The 20188-nt window shown below is 46.3% G+C and overlaps 1 protein-coding gene across 8 annotated transcripts; it reads left to right on the forward strand.

Annotated features, from left to right (window-relative positions):
* Nucleotides 1–1582: 1582 nt before the first annotated feature.
* Nucleotides 1583–19059, forward strand: cxxc5a (CXXC finger protein 5a). Of its 8 annotated transcripts, none has more exons than XM_067228553.1 (5): nucleotides 1583–1868; nucleotides 1993–2054; nucleotides 6699–7777; nucleotides 15171–15318; nucleotides 17745–17777. In XM_067228553.1, the coding sequence occupies exons 3-4, from the start codon at nucleotides 6968–6970 to the stop codon at nucleotides 15282–15284; spliced, it is 924 nt and encodes a 307-aa protein (XP_067084654.1). In that variant the 5' UTR covers nucleotides 1583–1868; nucleotides 1993–2054; nucleotides 6699–6967; the 3' UTR covers nucleotides 15285–15318; nucleotides 17745–17777. The 8 variants fall into 8 exon arrangements, with proteins under 8 accessions (XP_067084654.1, XP_067084652.1, XP_067084658.1 ...); XM_067228551.1 differs by having other exon boundaries at nucleotides 1993–2050; XM_067228557.1 differs by lacking the exon at nucleotides 15171–15318 and having other exon boundaries at nucleotides 1993–2050; nucleotides 17742–19059.
* Nucleotides 19060–20188: the final 1129 nt, after the last annotated feature.

Here is a 20188-nt window from a genome sequence, read left to right on the forward strand (position 1 = left end):
AACATAAGCTATACAACATCTCCATTTACTTTTTCTTTCGATTTCTAAACCATATTTGGCAAAAGGTATCAACTGGACTATATGTCAGGTAGCAACTGGAGTATCTGTTAGATCCATGTTATAGCCTATAGCCTTGGTTTGTAGGCCGACATGGCTATTGCAAGTGGTCTAATTTGTAGCCTGATTCTGGAGATTGACAAATCCATTTAAACTTAAGTCTTTTAACCACGCAAATAGGTTATTATGGCCTAGTATCCGACACTATCTAGCCTACCATTTACAATTTTGCTTGTACACATAACTTCAATAACTTGAACTTGAATAAATACATCTTCACAAGGTTCATATCAACTTAAAACAAACTAAAAATGGTTGATGATTGGCGCACACAATGTTGATTTAGAATCTTTACTTTATTTGTCCATTCAATTCAAGAAGCTTAAATATTTGTTAAGCAAATAGAGAGCAATTTTGACGTATGTAGCTCCCATCCTACAATAAGTTAACTTGTATAGCCTAATGGTGCGCGAATCCGCGTTTGGTGACATAAAAGGTTCACTATTTATTTAATGTTTTTCTGAGATGGTGAGAGAATGTTTAGTGTGCTAGACTGAGGTTGGTTGGCTGGATACTGGTGTTGAACACCCCCTCCCCTCCCTCTACCGAGCTGCCGCGTTATTTTCCAGCTCGGAGCCTCAACCGCACGGCTCGATCGATTCGCATTGATTGTCCCTGACGAGCTGCTCCACTTTCTAGCCAATGTCAGCCCGTCTGCGATCGGGAAGGAGAGAAATGAAGGAAAATCTCTGCCGCCCTGGCGGTGTCATTTCCACACACTTCGGTTGGCCGCCTGCCAGCAGACAGGACATTCGAAAGAGGTGGAGTGGACTCTTGGGCTAAAGCACGAAAGAGGAGCGAGCGCGGCGCACCGGTCACGGGCATCAAGCACCGCGTCTGAGCTCCGCTTGGCCACTCCTGTGCGTACAGGCAAACCGCAACGACGAGTGTAAACAACATAACACAATGGCAAATTACGTACAGCGCAGGCCACATCAATATTAGTCGTAAAGGAAACAGGCTGTTACACTCAACATGAGCATGATCAGGCTATGTTTTAAAATCGGGATAATTAAATATTAAATCAGACCAAGTTACCTAATGAATGTGTTGAAGGCCTGTAATCGACACTGTAGAATAGTCTGTTTCCATTATGAGACAATGTGGTCTAAATATGATAAACAATAGCCTACTATGGATTTGTCAAGACTCATACATACATCAAAACAAATCACTAGTGTATTTTTGGGGAATATTCAAAATACTTCTTATTACGCCTATCTTATTAGCCTGTGGATATCTCACAGTATAAGTTGTTGGTCCACAAAGTTCAAGTTCTTTGTAAGCATGAATGTGTTAAAGGAAAGTTTAGTCTTAAAGAGGTATGACGAAATATCAACTTGTGTTCATAGAGAGAGAGAGAGAGAGAGAGAGAGAGAGAGAGAGAGAGAGAGAGAGGGGGAAATCATAGTGTTTGGCCACAGACAGCATTGATGGAGGCACACTGTAAATATCATCTCAAGACAGACTAATCAGTTCGCTTTTATAACCGACGTGTTCTACATCCTTCCACTACGCATTCTATGTGCACCATTTAAAAGCGTCGATCAGCGATATTTGCGTCCGCATTATAAATAGTCTCTGCGATTTTTTTTCCGTCTCTACGCCGCCGAAAGTCCAGTTCGGTTTTTCCGCGAAGCTCCAAAAATCTATGAAATGTGTTTGCATGTTCTTCTCTGCGAGCGGGGATGTAGAGGTGGGATTGCGAGAATCGAAAGGTTGGAGAGCCCACACGCTCAGCTTCCGAGAAAGTACGTTATACAATAATGTATTATTCTGTGTTGGCCTTGTTCATTGCAGGACAGGACTATATAGATTTAGTTCTTTTAGAGTAAGGATTTTCTCTTTTCTTTTTGACATCAATCTCTACGGTAGGCTTGGAGACGGACCGCTTGGACAGTGGGAGCCCTCCCCTCCGCTCGGATCTGCTTTGGTAGGTGCGAATAAAAAAGGGCCCGTGTTTGCAAATATGCAGATACATCGAAGGGAGGGGGGGGGGGGGGGGGGAGATCATACTTTGTTGAAGTCTGCTGAAAGTTGGGATGTCATCTCCCTAACGATCAAGTTGTCTGAGAACGAGAGAATGATTCTTTCCCATACCCTCAAATGTGCGGCTGCAGACCATACGTTGGCACCGCAGAGACCGTGGTTTCAGATCATTGAGTCTAGACAAAAGGTATTTTTGTGCCGCTTTAATGTAAAAATAAATTCGGATTCGTAGATCTCGGACGCATGTTGAATCAAGCAAGCATTTCGGCTTGGCGTGTTAGACGCCACGGTGGTCTTTCTGATCCGACATTCAATCACCGTTTTAATTTTCAGTGGATAATTTGTCGATGCGGTGGACGTTAATGGAAATTGTGGAATAAGATTGCTTCATTCAAACACGCATAGAAAAGTGTAAGTGTCGACCATCTGTTAATGACGTGCGCTCCTAAGTTGACGCTCGATATAAATATTTGCGAGTGAAATGATCACTTTGCATTCGATACTGATGCTGTTTACTATGGTTTTGATGACAGGTGGGGATGAGGTTTTTCATAAGCTCATTTAGTGCCTCATTGAAACATAACTTTTTGGGCAGTTTTGTCAAAATGAATGATTTTTCAGTGCAAGTCTTCTTTCACAATAATTTGAATTGGCCACAAAAGCCCATGGGGTTTGTTTACGATACAGGGGTCTATTTTTTACGAGGACAGTTGTCTTATTTAGTGATTTTAGTTTAATAAGCTACATACAGGCTACGTATATGACTGCGAGTGCTGCTCATTGTTCCGCATGCGACGATCAGCCCCCTGAGCGCGATGTCCCCGAGGTTTTAACGCTGCAAACCGGGATTTACGGCGACCCCTCCGTTCTGCCGCAATCCGCCACCGGTAGAGGCGCGGGGCTGCATGATGTTTAGTAATAATTTCAAACACTGCTTTGTCTGTTGGAACTTTTTAGAGAGTGCGAAGAGAGATAGGCTAGCGCAGGTTATTATGGGATATTGTTATGGTTCGATGTATTTATCATTATAAACTTCAGCTGATTCTCGTCCACGAATGGGATCTGCTCGCGCGCACGCGTGTGTGTGAGGGACAGATAGAGAAAGAGTAAGAGAAAGATGTGCGAGTGTGTGCGCGCTATAGAAATCGGGGAGAGGTGGATGTGAGAGCGGGCAAGAGCGTGCAGGAAGGAAGGTGAGTTTCTGCGTGACCGCGCGTCTGGGGGGAAGCGTAACGTTCATGCTAGCCTACTTGAACTAATACGAAGCGTGATTAGTTTGCACACAACCCATTTGAGCATTTGATCTTAGGGTATGAAATATTATCTTACTAAACAAAGGACAGGACACCTGAGAGTGAACTAAAGATTTATTTCACATGACCAAAGCAAAAACGCCTATTCGGCCCCCAAAACTTACATTTTTTAAGTTTCACTACCAAACAGGACGACTGTCATATTGTAAATTTTTTGAATTTATACTGTATCCAGGAAATTAACAAGCTAAAAGGCTTTTGTGTATAACGTCCGTGAAAAAAAAAAAAACACATTAGCCTGAAAAAGCCTTATAGATAAGGCTGAAATATATATTTTGATTAACCTAAGATTATTAGAGCTTTAAATAAGGAGTGTTTTCATATTTGTTCAATGGCATATTGCATGTGACCGACATGCAGGGGGTTGTTCCCGGATGAAATGGGCCAATTACATCCAATGCGGATATCCAAACAGAATGTCTGGAGTCTGTCCTTTGATGACGTAATCTATTTATATGTATGGCTGTGCGGGTCAGATGTCACGTGTTATTGAACTGTTGGAGTGCAGGTGTGATGGATAAGATGTACTGAGAAAAGTATATAGATTGGGCTGCTTTTCAAAGTAAAGTGAGTAATGTAAACAACCACACTGCCAACGCTGCTATAACAATGCCCTCTTGACAAGGATTTTATTTAGGTATTCTCTTACCTACAGAGAGAGGACAATGGACCTAAACACTGTTAGCTCCAAAAATTGTATTTGAGTGAAGACTGAGGTTAAAATAAATGTTATTGTTATTGTTAATGCAACTAATTAAACCACCCAAAGTCCTGTTGCCAGTACAAAAAGGCTACTACTACTATTACTTAATATTATACAATACATTTGTCCAATATTCAGAGTTATCATACACAGATAAATACTACTAATATTACTATATACGGAATTCTTTACTCTTTTCTCTGGACAGGCCAAAGTCCTTTTCCTCCCCGCAATCGTTTTATCTCCACCTCCATATCTATCCATCCATCTTCACCATTTCTCTCCAGTCCTTTTAAAAAGCATCCACAGATTGACCCATCTTCTGTCCACTGACACGACTGCGTTTGTTATCGTTTCGACAAACCGACCATTCCGAAATTAAGCAGCAGACAGTTGTCAAGTCAGCATCAGCGGCCCACGCACGAGCCCGGAGGTATAAAATGGCTACCTGGGAAAGCCTAGCAGTGACATCGTAAGGGACCAGGAGAAGGTAGCTGGAAGGGTTGACTACACGCAGGATCATGTATTGACTCGTGCGATAGATGGTAAGGGACAGATAGTGAGTGATACGAGGGAGGGAGCCAGGTTGTCATGGCTCCAGGGGCCCTGTCGTCGACCACGGAAGGGCATAGAGTTCATAAGAAAGACCGGCTCGTTCGGGAGAGACACATCGAGCGTTTTCGAACGGAGGTGGAGAGACCAAGAGAGAGACCAGGGGTCAGTCGAGGCACACCTCGACTGAAGGGAGAGAGCCACGCGCACGCACGCACGCGCGCGCACACACAAACACACACACCGTGTGGCGGGGTGAGGCAGGTGCATCTGTAGGCAGCAGAGAGGGAGGGGAGGAGCATCCTGGTTGGCCAGTGTGGGAGATGGAGGGGCTGGCTCTGGTCCGCTGGCGCCGCGGACCCCTGAGCTGGTGAGAATGCGGGGGCTGCGCGCCTGCCTTTGAAGCTTTACCTCCCACTAATTCTGGCCTTCCAATTTCCACACACTGCGCACAGACCGCCCCCCCCCCCTCCACCCCCACCCCCTACCACCGCCACCACCACCTCCCCCCCCATCCTCTCTCCCTCCCCTTCCCTTTGTTTGCCTTATAAGGACTGGCCCGGCCATTTCCTCGACGCTTTCTGTGGGAGGTGCCGTGCTTGTTTGTGAACGTGGACAGGTCAGTGGAATGGTGCGCTGGCCCCTCTTACCAGACAGACTCTGGGAGATTTCAGGTGTGAAGTGTGAGAGACGGGGGTGACTTTTTCCTCTCCACGGTGGCCCCCTGCTTTTGGATCGATGTTTGTTTTTTTGTCAGATGCACTTATTGGTGTTCTAAGTTGATGAGGTGAAAAGTGGTTTCGGTCGGGTCATTCATTCACAGAATATCAGGGAAGACAGAAATGCTAGGATCCCTTCTATATGGATCCTTCTAGTAGGAGAGGTAGAGTAAGAGACAATGTTACAGGTGTGCATGTTGTAGATTAATAAATCCAAATTTCCGTGCATATTTTCTTTGACGGTTTTCCGACATCTGGGATTTTATCGCAGGTCAAATTCGTCTCAGTCACCAACAGATAATTGAACAGAATCCTAACATATCAGGATATGAAGAAGCTATTTTGCGAACTCTTTGTCGAGCAGCTTGATTCAAGTCATGTCACATTGTCACATTCAGTGCTGCATTTGCAAAGACACAGATGTTGTTCTTCATGTTGCTGTTTTTGAAATAGCACTTTAAGTTGTATGTATTCATATATTGCTTGGATACAATTATGGGATTGACAATGTCCCTTAATTCATTAATTAATGCACTAATATAAATTAGTTCCAATTAACAGTTCACATAGAGGTAATTACAACTGCCAACTTGATTTAATGTGCTGGATGTAACATGCTTTATATTCTCCATCTCTAAATGGAGCTGTATCTTAACTCTGACAACAATTTACTTCAGTTTAGTTGCCTAATGCTTCGAGGTGCTTCGAAACCACAACCCGATCCATGTTTAAGCATGATTTGGCAAAGTTTCTGTCAGTAGCGGAGAAACAGGGGTCATACATAGTCAGAAGGCTAATTGACGAAAATGGATTTAAAATGTGTCTGTGTGTAGCCTGTAGGACTTATTGTTCCAAATCCCTTTGATGGATAGAGCCCTCACAGACAGGCTCCACTTGCCTTTTCTCGTGGGAAATATGACATTGGTTATGTTAAAACGAAAGGGTATCAGCCTGTCATTACTCACACATGAAACCCAACACTGAAACTTTTCTGTCCTCTCCTGCCTTTTTCTATGTGTGTGTGTGTGTGTGTTTGGGAGTGCATAGTAATACTTTTGTGTGTGTGTGTGTGTTAGGGGGTGGAGGAGTTGGGCTTGTTGTAGGATTGGTATCTGTTGCCCTCCTTCCGGCGGTTACAGTGTGGTCACCAGATGTTGGGAATGTTGACAACCCTACCTGTTATTTACACCAGCGGAATTGTTATTCATCGTCACATCGGGGCGGACTGTCACTTGCCACTCTGACTAGACCCAGCGGTGAGCTTGTTTTTTAAGAACCGTTTCTCTTCTCTTCCCCCTGTGCCAGTTGCCAGGTTGCCAGAGAGAGGATGTGGACGAGGGCTGAGGCCTAGAGCGAGGAGAAGGGCTCCAGGGGCCTGCCTGTGATTGGCCGGCTGCTAGGTCCTCTGAGTGGAGGCGTCACCCCTCCCCTCCCCCCGCCCCCTCCCCCCCACCCCACCCCCACCTGGGCTCCCATCTGACTGAGAGGCCCCCCACGGCTCCCCCCCTCCCGCCCCAACCCCCCTAGTCCGACCCCTCCCCAGCCCGTCGAGGGCGACCAGAGGCCACGGGACCATGTCTAGCGGACGGTCGGACGGGAGCCGGACAGCCGAGGCCGCGGAGCGGGGCGGCTGTCGGGAGGACTCCCCGGTGATCGAGCGCCGCAACCGCAGCGGCATCCTCAGCGAGCCGCTCAGCAAGAGCCTGAAGAAGTCGCGCACCCTCTCCCAGTACACGGCGGCGTGCCCCGCCAGCGCCAACGGACTCGCGCACCACGTAGAGGCTAAGAGTCGCTCGGTCAAGCCCCCGCCGCCCCCGCCGCCCCAGCCCGCCGTCTCGGTGGCGGCTCTGGCGGCGGCGGCCAAGCTGGACCGGACCCTGGAGCAGGTCCTGGAGGGACAGAACGGCCTGCTCCACTTCGCCCAGGCGGCGGCGCTTTTGAAGCGGGCGGGCATGGAGCACATGCTGCTGCCGGGGGGGATGGGCGTCGGCCTGGGCGGCGGGGGCGACGCCGGCTCGGGGGCCGGCGACCTGGAGAGCGCGTCGGCGGCGGACGCCGTGGGCGGCCCCGCCGACTTTCCGTACGGCGTGGGAGGCGGTTTCCCCTTCAACCCGGGGCTGTTCATCATGACCCCGGCCGGTGTGTTTCTGGCGGACAGCGCGCTGCACATGGCCGGCCTGGCCGAGTACCCAGCACAGAGCGAGCTGGCGTCCGCCATCAGCTCCGGCAAAAAGAAGCGGAAACGCTGCGGCATGTGCCCGCCCTGCCGACGGCGGATTAACTGCGAGCAGTGCAGCAGCTGCCGGAACCGCAAAACGGGCCACCAGATCTGCAAGTTCCGCAAATGTGAGGAGCTGAAAAAGAAGCCGTCTGCCGCCCTAGAGGTAAGAGGGAGCAGGGAGGGATGGGAGTTGTAGTTTTTACTACAGGGGAGGGGGGAGGGGGGGGCAGGAAGAGCTGGGGAAAGTAGCTAGGAGGCAGCAAAGCGGGCCAGGAAATGGAGATCCGGTGGTCAAAGGTTGGTTGGGAAAAGGAGTTAGCAGGTAGGGCTGATATGGGGAGTTTGGAGGAAACAGTGCAGGTTGGGAAATTCAGAGGGGAAGAGGGCTTGGGTTTGAGTTTTGGAGTGGCGGGGAGTTTTGGAGGAGAAAAGGATGGTAAATGTCAGGGTCGCAAATATCTATGTTCCGCTTGAACAACAAACCATGTTGGTCTGTGCCAAGATTAGCAGGAACTTGCCTTTGTAGTTTTTTTCGTTTAGTAAGGAACTAGAAAAACGAATTTGTTGGAAACACCACCAGTGACCCTTTTAAGACTGTGTAGTTGTACCAAAAATTGAAACAAAACGTTCAAAAAGTTCACAGATATACATTGTGCTTAGTAGCGAAACAATAGTCGTATCTTCTTAATGGAAATGACATTGGCTAATTAACTGCCTAGGTAACCTTTATCTAACAGAGAAACATGATTAAACCACTAAACCACAATTATGTATCGTTCATTAGCTACAAGTCAAGACTTTTGAGGCTAGCAACAGAACGTAACCCCGAACCTCGAATCAGCTTTTTGATTTGGAACTTCCCTTTTTACGACTACGCCTGACGCTTTGTTTGTGTATACTTGTGAGCGAGTGTCAAAAAGTGTGACACTGTCCAGCCTCATTCCTCGTGGCTGTGAGTGTGAGCACCCAGCAGCTCTAGTGCGAGGGCTTGAGGGAGAAGCAGGGAGGGACTTGGGCTTTGAGCTGGGGAATGACAGGTGGTGCGTCGCGGGGGGGGTCGTGTGTGGGGGGTAGACATGCACCATGGGGTCTCTTTAATCTGCCCTCTGCACGCACTCAGTGTCACCCTGCCCACGCCCACCCGGAGAGACCCCCCCCCCACGCAAAGCTCCTCCCCCCCCCCCTCTCCCTTCCTCCTCCAATCACCGGATTGTATGAATTGGTGGCCATTGCCTTTTTAGGACAGTTATGCGATATCCGTGTGTGTGTCCAAATGTGGTTTTGCATGCCTAAAAGGTGAATTTTGGGTTAGGTTCTGAGGGTCTGGGTGAGATTTATTTTGAGATATGTTTAATGGATGCTTTTAAAAATAGAACTCTGGCAGTATTCCTGAAGCCACGGCCCACAAGGTGGTTTGCATGGGCAATACTGTAAATATAGTGTGTGCACCAAGTGTGTGTACAGCGTGTGTCGTGTATGGCGTGTCCCCGACGCGTGCGTCTGCGGACTCGACGGCTGCGTGTCTGCGCACGTGTGTGTGCGCGCATATGTGTGCGTTTCGTACCCCGGCCCGTGTGTCCATGCGTGTGTCCATGCGTGTGTACGTGTGTGTTAACACGGTCCATCTGGCCATGGGGATGTCAGCTGGAGCACCAGGTGTCAGGGTGGCACATGCACACCCCCCCCCCCCCTCCCCTCCCCCCTCCCCTCCCCCCTCTCGGACGCTCGCCTCCCTCTCCTGTGGCATGCCCGTTTGGCTAAACGGGGCCCTGCGAACATCTCATCGGGGTCACCTCAGTGACTCTGCGCTCCAACTCCAGCCGGTACTGTCCTCCCGTGAACTCGGTGGAGTTTGCGTGTCTTGACGAATACCGTTTCAGTTCTCCGGGCACATCATTTCTCTCGCTTGTCACGAAATCAATACCATAAAGCGCTGATAAAACATGCCATAACAAATGGAATGACATAACACATTCATGACTTCTTTGGGACTCGGGCACTTAGTTGTGATGGATTGAAACAGATTATTTAGATGGCTCTCAATTGTCACAAGGACTCAAGCAAATGCACTGACCATTAGAAGAGCAGAAGACATTGATCTCCATTAGACATGGGTGGCCAGCACATGCTTGTATGAAACATTCGGATTGCACTCAACGAGGTTAAAATATCATTTGTTGTCTTGTGGGTTACAAGTTGGCTTCTAAGTAATAAAATCTATGTTTACAATAATGATTCATTTATTATCGTAGATAAAAATGTGTTTGATATATACTGCAGTGTGCGGTATCCAGATGCATTTCCTTGGATTTGTTTATTACCTGAGTGAAACTATTGTTGACAGTTTTATTTAACACAGAAGGTGTAATAGCTTGTATTCCCTTTGCTTTTTGCTTTCTTCTTCAGTAATTTCCTAAAGTATAATAGTTTTTTAGTATTCACAAGAACAATTTGACCTTGTTTGTTTTGTTTTTTCAGCAGTCCTGATTGGTGTCTCATTCTAACCCTTATCTTTCGAATCCTTTTAAATATGTCAATTTTCTTTCTCTCTCCGTAGCATTACTTTGGCCTTTACCACCAAGAATGATGCGTATCAACTCTCTTTCTTGTGTATTTCATGACATAGCAGGGGCATGAATTGAAATATTCTGTTCAAACATTAACCAGAGTTGTTATTTTCGCAGCCAAAAAAAGGTCTGAATGAATCAATCGGTGGGACTTGCTGTTTTCGCTATCAGGCGAGAGACTTCTCGACTCTCAGTGTGCCGGTGGAAAATGTCCCCGCTTCCTTTTGACCCACTGTTGTTCTGTTTCTGTTCTTTGCATGGAAATGAATTGTCCATAAAGCAGCGCTTAAGGAAATTAGCATGAGATGAAAGAAGCTAAGTAGAAGTGTTGAGATCCGAGTGGGACATCTTCCCACTACTAGGCCAAACATCTGATTATTAGTAATCAATACAGTTTAATATCCAAACTGCAATTAAGACACCTCTGATGGAGCAGACATGCGTGCTGGACTTTTCATTTTGTATCTGTGAATGTGAGAGCATTGTGAACTAGAGAGGGTACAATTTCTGGGGAAATTGTAGGGTGTGCTTGCTTGCGTCAGTTGCACAGGGGTCCGTTTTTGGATGACATTTTTACAACTGATATTTCTCTATATTTTATATAAAAATGCATACTTATTATTCATAAAGATTACATAGATTTAAAAGCATTTTTTTGCTGCTCATTTACAACTGAAAATACGAGTGAAGTGTAGAATGAAATAGATATCTTCTCATTTCCCCTGCAAGAGGCAGCCTCATCGTTGAATCAAAACGAATAAATTTGGCAGACCGGTGTACATTTACATGTAGTCATTTAGCAGACGCTCTTATCCAGAGCGACTTACAGTAAGTACAGGGACATTCCCCTGAGACAAGTAGGGTGAAGTGCCTTGCCCAAGGACACAACGTCAGTTGGCATGACCGGGAATCGAACTGGCAACCTTCGGATTACTAGTCCGACTCCCTCACCGCTCAGCCATCTGACTCCGGTGTAAAAATTGACCTAATCTCTATGACTTAAACGTCCTTTAAAGTTTTTCCCTTCTCTTGATATTTTAAGGCATTTAGCCTACTCATTGCATTCATTCATTAATAAAGAACCCCCTTTGAAGATTATTCTACGACGTTACCGGCAGTAGAAGATGGAATCGCGATTCAGACAGTCCCATCTGCTAACTGAAAATATGCCCCCCAAAACGTAAATAAGATTGACATTTATTTAGTGGAAAATCGCTCATTCATAAAAAGCTCACTGGTAGCGATCATTGTCAGTAACAACGCAAAATGCGATATAGCCCTGTGTAGAGAAGCTGCCCCGGTAAATTGTACTACTACGGTACAGTAGTAGACTACTGCTGTGTTCGTCTTGGTAGCGATTGCGTTGGTTGAATTGGATTTAACGTTCCGTTGTACGGTTTAGGCTGAAATTAATTATTTTCATGAACAGATTGACAACCTTTAGGCTGTGGCAATGAAGTTCAGGTTAGTAGTTAGATAGACTTTTGATTTAAGTAAGGGGAGTTCCTAAACAGCTGTGTACTGTAGATGTTTTTGTAGTGTGTTTCGCGTAAGCTACAGCGTTGCAGTGAGCTACACTGGTTTGAAACCACAGGTAATGGTAATTTCACCAACAAATTGTTTACTAATGTCAGAATAAATCCTACAACGAAAATGTATATGTGAGGAATGTTTATTTTAACGATTGAAAACAGATACATCATAGACCACTATAGTATGTGTTGCCCGGGCAACACAGGCTAATGTCATGATGCTAATACTTCAGTGAAATAGTAGACTACTGTTTCCGAAAGTAGATGTACTTCCTTAATAATATCAGCTTATACTGTACATTACACATGACAATTGTGTGTCATATCACAAAGTAAAATGAGTAAATAGTTATCACCCTGGCCTCTTTGCTTGTGGCGTTTCTGCAGCTGCCTTGCAGTAAAGCTATAGTTAGCCTAGCTATCCCCCAAGTTAACAGATGCGAAACGAATGTTCTGCCAAAGGTAGTCACGCGTGTTTTCGTGACGTTAGTGACGTAGTGACGTTAGTAACGTCAGTGACTGTGGCTAGCAAATTAGCCACCGTTAGCTTAACTTTTCGCCACAAAAACTTAACTTCAGCCTAAACCATGCAACGGAACGTAAATTCCAATAGAAGCAACTCAATCGCTACCAAGACGAAACTTTTGACACCTACTTTGTCTATGTAGGCCAAATATTGACTGAGTTTTAGGGGGGCAAAAAGAATAATAATAATAATATATATGTGAGAGAACAAAGGTTGTGCTCTCGCCGAAGGCTTGAGCACACCCAATGATTAAACCCATCGCCTATTGAGACCGTCCTGGCCTCTGATGTTAGTTGTTGAGCCATGATAACCAGGTCCACCTGTGGTCAGCACCTGGACCCAGCAGCCAGACCATCAAGACTGGACAGCCGTGCTACACCTGCTGGGAACTACAGACAGGCAGACAGACAGACAGACAGACAGACAGACAGATAGTCAGACAGACAGACAGACAGACAGACAGACAGACAGACAGACAGATAGATAGATAGATAGATAGTCAGACAGACAGACAGACAGACAGACAGACAGACAGACAGACAGACAGACAGACAGACTGACAGGCAGGCAGGCAGGCAGGCAGGCAGGCAGGCAGGCAGGCAGGCAGGCAGGCAGGAAAGCAGGTAGTCAGACAGGCAGACAGACTGGCAACCCAAGTGGAAACAGGTCAGAGTGTCAGATCTCACATGGACCAAGCTGGCAATCTAACTGGGTTGCTAATGGATGTGGATCACTTAACGTGGTGGCGGATACCCGTAAGCCATGGTTGTTAGAATGTGTGTTCTGTGTGTGTGTGTGTGTGTGTGTGTGTGTGTGTGTGTGTGTACCATGGCGGTAAACATGGTGTGGACTGTTATTGTACATGTGGGTTCGTCCAACCATTTCACCACTTACATTTTCCCAATGGTTTTTACCGTTGTCCAGTTTTACCTCTACATGCATCTTTACTATGATGCAAGGAATCTCTGTGTTACTCTGTGTGTGTGTGTTCTAGTTTTGGTGGAATTATCAGCTTGAGAACCAGGCACTGAGCAAAGTAATGCTTTTGCAGGTATCCATCTCAGAACCCAAGGATGTGTGAGCGAGTTGTTTGGATTCATTTTCATATTTGAGACAAATAGATAGGCTTATAAATGTGACCGCGTGGCACCAAGGGACGTAACCACGGAGATTGCGAACCCAATCAGAATCCTCCTTGGTCTCAGGTCCCAAATTACGGTAGAAAAGGCTGCTGTGAACACGACGAGTGAATAGTCATTTTGCTCGCTAACCTGTCATCCAAAAAAAGTTACATGCGACCCTGTGCGAACTTGACATGCTGTAGCTGTATAATTGCTCTGATGAGCAATTATACGTTGGTATAATTCGTGAAAATGAAATAGTCCTATCAATCTTTGAAGATTGCGAAAATGACAACAGACGAGTGGTCTCCACACCCTCCGAATCAAATGAGCGGAAGTGAGTTGGGCAAAGTCCGGAAGGTTATTAGCCTGCAATTGTGGCTGTGTATACCACACAAACAACTCACTATGGTTTAGACAACAGGGATTTGATTTCCATTGCTTTGTACAAAAAATACAAGTCTATTTTACAGCACTGCACAGCACAAACAAAAAAACTTACATTACATGAACTGAGGTTAATGTAAACATAGCAAGCACCCCTTAGGCAGAACTGTACATGCAGCACAGTATGGTGAATTAGGCTAACAATTATGACAAGTGGCTCAAACATTATGCATGTAATGACTTCTGTACTGAACCAAATGTCTAGATGTTTGTGGAGGTAAGATTGTTGAACAGGAAACACTTAGCAAGAATCTGTGTGTGTTCACAAACTGCATCATGGGCACTGTGCACTAGTGACTGTGTATAAGAGAAAAAATAAAAAATAAATATGTTTAAGAGCGAGAATTGTGACAGACTTACTCAAGACAAATTACCTGTAGAAAGTGGCTTTGGATGACAGCATCTGTTGAGTGTTGTGTTTTTTTCTGTGATGTCCTCAGTTGAAGTTTGGACCTTGATCAACAGTCGGTTTCTGTGTGTTTTTTTTTTTGTTAATACAAACTAGTAATGAGTAAAAAATAATAATATGTATGCATATTATATGTGTGTTTGTGTGTGTCTGGCATTTGTGTCGTATGCACAGTATGTGTTAGTGTGAGTATTTGGTTTTGTCTGTGTGTGTGTGTGTGTGTACGTGCCTGTCCATGTGTCCCAATCTGAAAACGCAGTGGCCCAGCGCCGTGAGGGTGTTGAAGGTTTTCCATTAAAACCCTCCTGGCAGCTCCAAGAAGGCAGTAAAAAAAAAAAAACGCAGAGCGTGGGGGCGGTTCTGCGGTCTTCCGAGGCCTTTGCCACCTCGCACCTCGATGGCTGGAGATGTCTGGGTTTATTTTGGGAATGGCTACGTTTGAACAGAAATAAATGGAGCTTGTGGAGTAGCCAGTCCATTTTCTGACGCATAAACGTGTGTTCCACAGTGGGCTCCCTGGCGTGGCGTGCTCCGGCCCTCTCCGGAAGAGTCCGTGAGTTTTCCAACGTGGTGAAAACTGCGTGTTACGATGTATGAATTAGCGGGAGTCTCCGCGTGGATGTGGGTATTTGCGCTGTCCGCTTCAGTTTGTTGTTTTTTTTGCGACGGGGAGTCAGGGCCCAAGGGTTTGTTTTTGTTGCGCAGAACAGATTTATCAGTCCGAGTGCTTGTGGAAGGTCCACTCTCTGTCGTTGTTTGTGTTTAGAAATAGCTGCATGTCCTTATTGTTGTGCTCTGGCGGGCTGATATTACAGTACAGATCTTCTCTGTATTCAACTTCTGAAACAATGGTCATGTGACCAGCTGAAAATGTGTAAACATGGAGTATTCCATGACTGGTGTGCCTAACCCCCCCCCCCCCCCCACCCTTCTGTGCCTTTCCTCTGCTCCCAGCCCTGGATACCATACTCCGGACTGCATTGGACGGCAGACAGACATAGAGACACGCAGGCATGCAGTCTGACATTGAGACATGCAGAATGGTCGGCAAGCTGCCAGGCAGATTGAGGCAACAAGTCGGAGGGGGTAGACAGACAGACAGGTATGCAGACAGACAGGCAAACAGGCAGTCAGTCGGACAGACAGATAGACACGCAGACGGACAGACAGGCAGGCAGACCGAACAACAGCCAGTCTGTTCAGGCAGAAAGACAGACAGGACTACTAACACACCAACTGAGGGGCGAACAGGCAGGGAAACACTGCAATGCACGCACACACACAGCAGCAGAAAAAGTATCAAGTCCCCTACCTACGAGAGGGGGGGAGGTGGGGGGGGGTGACATCAGCCTCTAAATCTGTCTGAGGTTCAGGGTGTTGAGGTCACGGTGAGAGGGCTCCTGTGACCGGGGCCTGTCCTGGAGGGCATGATTGATGGGGAGAATTTAGGCTAACCCTTGGCTTTGACCACAGTATTCTTTCTGCACACGTCAATCTGCCAGATCTAAACGAGACAAAGTAGATACGGAACGTTTCAGAAAGTTTGATCCGAGTTGCTCGCTGGCAATTTGATGTGTAGGTATGGTGTGGCTTGGGGTTGGGTTGGGTTGGTGAATTTGGTGTGTAGGTATAATCTGTCTTTGCGAATTTGGTGTGTAGGTGTGGCCGACCTCACAGCACAGTAACACATTCACAGTGAAATCAATAAGGAGATTAGGATCGAGGGCATGGAAACGGACAGTTGAAATGAGTGGGGATGCCCTTGGAGAAACTCCTTCTACTTTAAACCAGCCAGGAGAGTACACAGGCAGACTACAGGTCACGATGGTTGGATCAGGTGCCATTGGAAAAGCCATAGGTCAATTCCTTGTGAGAGAGAGGGGTAGTTGTGGACCTTTTTTTTCTTCTTTGTTTTTTCTGAGTGACAGAGTTGAAAGGTGACCGGTGGGATGCATTTAGCCCTTGACCTTCCTTGACCTCTACATTTTTCCGTGCTCTTCATCAGGCGTTCTGGCCGTGGCAAGCTGACGTCTGTAGGCTGTTGCTGGGATGTTGTTGTGTTCCTTAAGTAGTCATCTCAGTTACGGTGAGCGTGTTAAGGCCATTTTCAATTTTGGGGGGCATTGTATTTTGTTCTTGTTCATTGAATGAATAGACGTTTGCATATCCAAACCCGTCTGTCATAAAAGTCAATGTTATTAAGTCTGCTCGTAAATGCAGTACATTTTCAGCACATTTTTCCTTTGCTAATTGAATTCAATTGGAATTTTTCGCTATTTAATATTTCTTTCCACTTTCGTACTCATCAGTGTGAGCTCGTGTGCTCTGTGTATGGTGGGAGTAGTTGAAGAGCGGCAACACTGTGTTGCTTAACCCATCCGCGTGCGTGTGTGTGGAGGCGCGGAGAATACACGTTGGTAAGTGCGAGAGCCTGTACGAGGGAGCGTGTGGGTGTGGAGGTGTCAGTCGAGCGGCTCCTGCCAGGCTCCGACCGGCGCCGGTGAACGTCCCCCGAAAAAAAAAGGAAAAAAATCACTCTGTCGCAGTCAGGTTGTGTTTTTTCCGCCTTGCTGCGGCTCCAGAGGCCCAGCCCTGGTGGTCCTCTTGTCTGACGACGGTAACCGAGACCGCGAGGGTCGACGGCCCGGCCGGCTGGCCGGCCCGCGTCTGTCTGCATGTGTGCCTCCCCTGGTCGGAGCAATCAGAACCGGAGAGAGATACCACCCTGGGAGAGAGACAGAGAGAGAGAAGGAGAGACAGGGAGAGAGAGAGCTAGAGACAGAGAGAGAGACACAGAGAGAGAGCAGGGGAAGAGGGAGAGCGGTGTCACCACTGAGAGCCCTCTGTGGTCGACCGGGAGAGGGACGTGACTGCGTGGTGACTAAATAATAAATGCGCCATATCGGGTTTCGTGTGGAGCCAGCCAGGGCCATGGCCTGTGGCTGGGGGGGGGGGGGGGGGGGGGGGGGGGGGGGAAGGGGGAGGGAGTGGGGGGGGGCGGACGGGGGGGATGGGCTTGGACAGCAAGGGAGAGGTGTGGGAGGGGGGGAGGGGAGGGCGTTGTGGGATGCAGAGATTTCCCTGATCCTACCTTGGCTGGAGAGAAAGAGGAGAGTCGAGAAAGAGGAGAGAAAGAGGGGAGGAGAGAAGAGGGGAGGATGTCGCGGAAGGGTGGTGTTGTTGTGTATGTATGTGTCCACATGCATTTGTGGAGAATGTTCTATGTGCATGCGACAGTATTGCCTCTAAGCATCCATCCACTCCCTAGCCTAGGTCACAAACTGGAGATCTAAATACCAAGGCAAGGGTTGTGTTTTAGGTGATTTGAAATTACACGTGTCCTTTGAAATCTATGTCCACTAATCTCTCTCTCTCTCTTTCTCTCTCCCCCTCTCTCTCTCTGTCTGTGTGTCTGTCTCTCTCTCTCACCCTCTCTCTCTCTGTCTGTGTGTTTGTCTCTCTCTCTCACCCTCTCTCTCTCTGTCTGTGTGTATGTCTCTCTCTCTCACCCTCTCTCTCTCCAAGAAGGTGATGCTTCCTACCGGAGCAGCATTCAGGTGGTTCCAGTAGGACTGACTCCATCACCCCTCCCCCCTCTTCCTCCTCCCGCTCCTCCTCCTCCTCCTTCTCCTTCTCCTCCCCCCCTCTTCCTCCTCCTCCTCCTCCTCCTCCTCCCTCCACCCTGTACCCAAAGCTCTGCGATCAAGTGCAATGCCAACTCTCGCTTGGATTGTCTCGGGCACGGACACTGGCTGACAAACAGACAAACGAAAAAGAAAAAAAAAAAAGAATACAGAAATGTTACAAAATAATCAATCGAGTAATGGATGCACCTACTTATTCTTGAACCAAAAATTAAACATAATGAAAAAAATCTATGGCAACTTTCATTCCCTTTTATATGTTTCCATTTTGGTACTTTTTGTCCTTTTCCAGCAGGTTTTTTCTGTCACTTAGACATGGAACTGTTCATTGCCAAACAGAAATGATGGACTGAGTGTGGACAATCAACTAATTTCTGTGTTTGGTGTTAATGTTGTTCACGTGTGGAAAGATACAGTACTTGTGTAGAGAATGTAAATTTACGGCTATATTTTAAAAACTAGTGGCTAATGGCAAGCACTATTGTAATTTAGCACCATTGTTCTTACTTAAACCCATGTCTATTTTATGATTTTCGTTTTAAGAATATAGTTTTGAAACAGATCAATGGTTTGTCTTTGTAAAAGCAAAGGAATTGTTTCAAAATGTAAAAATCCCGATTTCTGAAATGAGAACGATCCTGATGCTGGCCTTGACCCTCTCGGGCCATCGCTCATCGCTCCATCTTCCCAGTTGACCAGCCATGTAGGTTTCCTGACCTGTGTTCCCACAGGCCTGTATTTTGTTTTGTAAAACTGGCAGCCTTATGTAACTGTGGCCCAAATGAGCGTGTGTGCCACTACAGCACAGAGGGCTACAGCACTAAAGGAGACAGCACTTGCTCTGAATCTACCCATTTGAACGCACTGAATACGAAGATTCTTTTTTTGGTGTTTTTTGTTGTTGTTTTTAAATGTTTTTTTTCATTATGTTGCTGGTAGCTACATATTTTAAAAAACAACAGCGATGTTTGTATTCATTTAGAAAATTGGACTGGTTTTGTGAATTAAAAACGAATGCATGTATTTGTGTCAAAATTTACAGTTCTGATGTTTGTCTACTTGTCTGTTTGCATGTGTTTTTTCTAAGACATCCGATTTAACTGACTACTACAGTATGAAATCTTTCAATTTTTCCCTTTCATATCATTGGATAAAATAAAACTATTTCTGGGGTGAGAAGAGGAAGTCATTAAAGGAGATACAGGATGTAGTGTGTGGTCCATGCTCTTGGGTTTCATGTAGAGGATGACTCGCGCGACACAGGAACCTTTAGACAGCTGACATGTCACAGCACTCTGAGTGGACACTGCAAGAAGTTAAACACATAGCTTGTTTTGTACCTGAAGAACCTTTCTAACTCCATCCCAGGCACGTTGAAGAATGTACATTAGCTCCAGTTAGCCACTTTGCCAGAGGGAAATATAATGGGTGAGACCATCACTGTACATCCAAAATGTTACAGCAAAACTGGGTTTTACCATTGTTCTAAATGGACAAAATGACTTAAAAATAATTATATTTGGATTGGAAGCCTTAGGCAAGAAAGAGAAGGAGTACAGTGTTGCATGTGCTCACTGTACAGTTTCCACTGGGGTCAAACTATTTTTACGTCTTTGCAGACATTTCAAAATTTCACATTACTACAATGCTCATGCAGACAACTGATGCCATGTCAAAGACAAGTCTGAAAGCCATTTGGAGAAGTTTGGGATCCAATACGCTCGTCCCGATAGATTCAACAAGCACATCTGGAGCTAGCAGGGAAGTTCTAGAACAGGGTCCGAAGAGTCTGCGTCCTTCTGATATACTTCAGGAAGTGAAACAAAATATTTGGGGTGGCCCTTTTTTGGAGCGTATTATTCTGTTGATGCTATAAGTATCTTGTAAATCATATACAGGAATACCTGTAAGTTTGTGATGTTTAGTAGAAACCTGAACCCCATTGAAAACGGTTAGGTACAAGGTGAGGACAACGATACAAAATGTACAGCCTGCCCCAAACCCCCCCCCCCTCCATATCCTTTCAAATGTCACAGACTCCTCCCTCTACTAACACATGACATTTACAGGTAAAAGGAAACAATTACAAAGTTCTGAATAATTGATAATTACTTAATAATATCAAGAAGGAGTTTTCATTTGATTTAAAGCTGAGACAGAGGGGGGTTTAGATGAAGAGAAGCTGTTTGGATGATGGGTGTCAGCTTCACTGTGTACCTGGTGTGTGTGTGTGTGTGTGCGTGCGCTTGTGACATCTACAGAAGTGAAAGAAGCAGAGCATCATCTCATAGCAAACAGCTAACCCTTTACTGTGTGTGTGTGTGTGTG

Source organism: Osmerus mordax, chromosome 25, assembly GCF_038355195.1.
Source record: "Osmerus mordax isolate fOsmMor3 chromosome 25, fOsmMor3.pri, whole genome shotgun sequence".
Taxonomy (NCBI): domain Eukaryota; kingdom Metazoa; phylum Chordata; class Actinopteri; order Osmeriformes; family Osmeridae; genus Osmerus; species Osmerus mordax.

Bases quoted from the DNA above. Each gene is read 5' to 3' on its own strand.
- cxxc5a (XM_067228553.1), top strand. From the start codon at position 6,968: ATGTCTAGCGGACGGTCGGACGGGAGCCGGACAGCCGAGGCCGCGGAG. The intron at 7,778-15,170 runs GTAAGAGGGAGC...CTCTGCTCCCAG, and splicing joins AGCCGTCTGCCGCCCTAGAG to CCCTGGATACCATACTCCGG.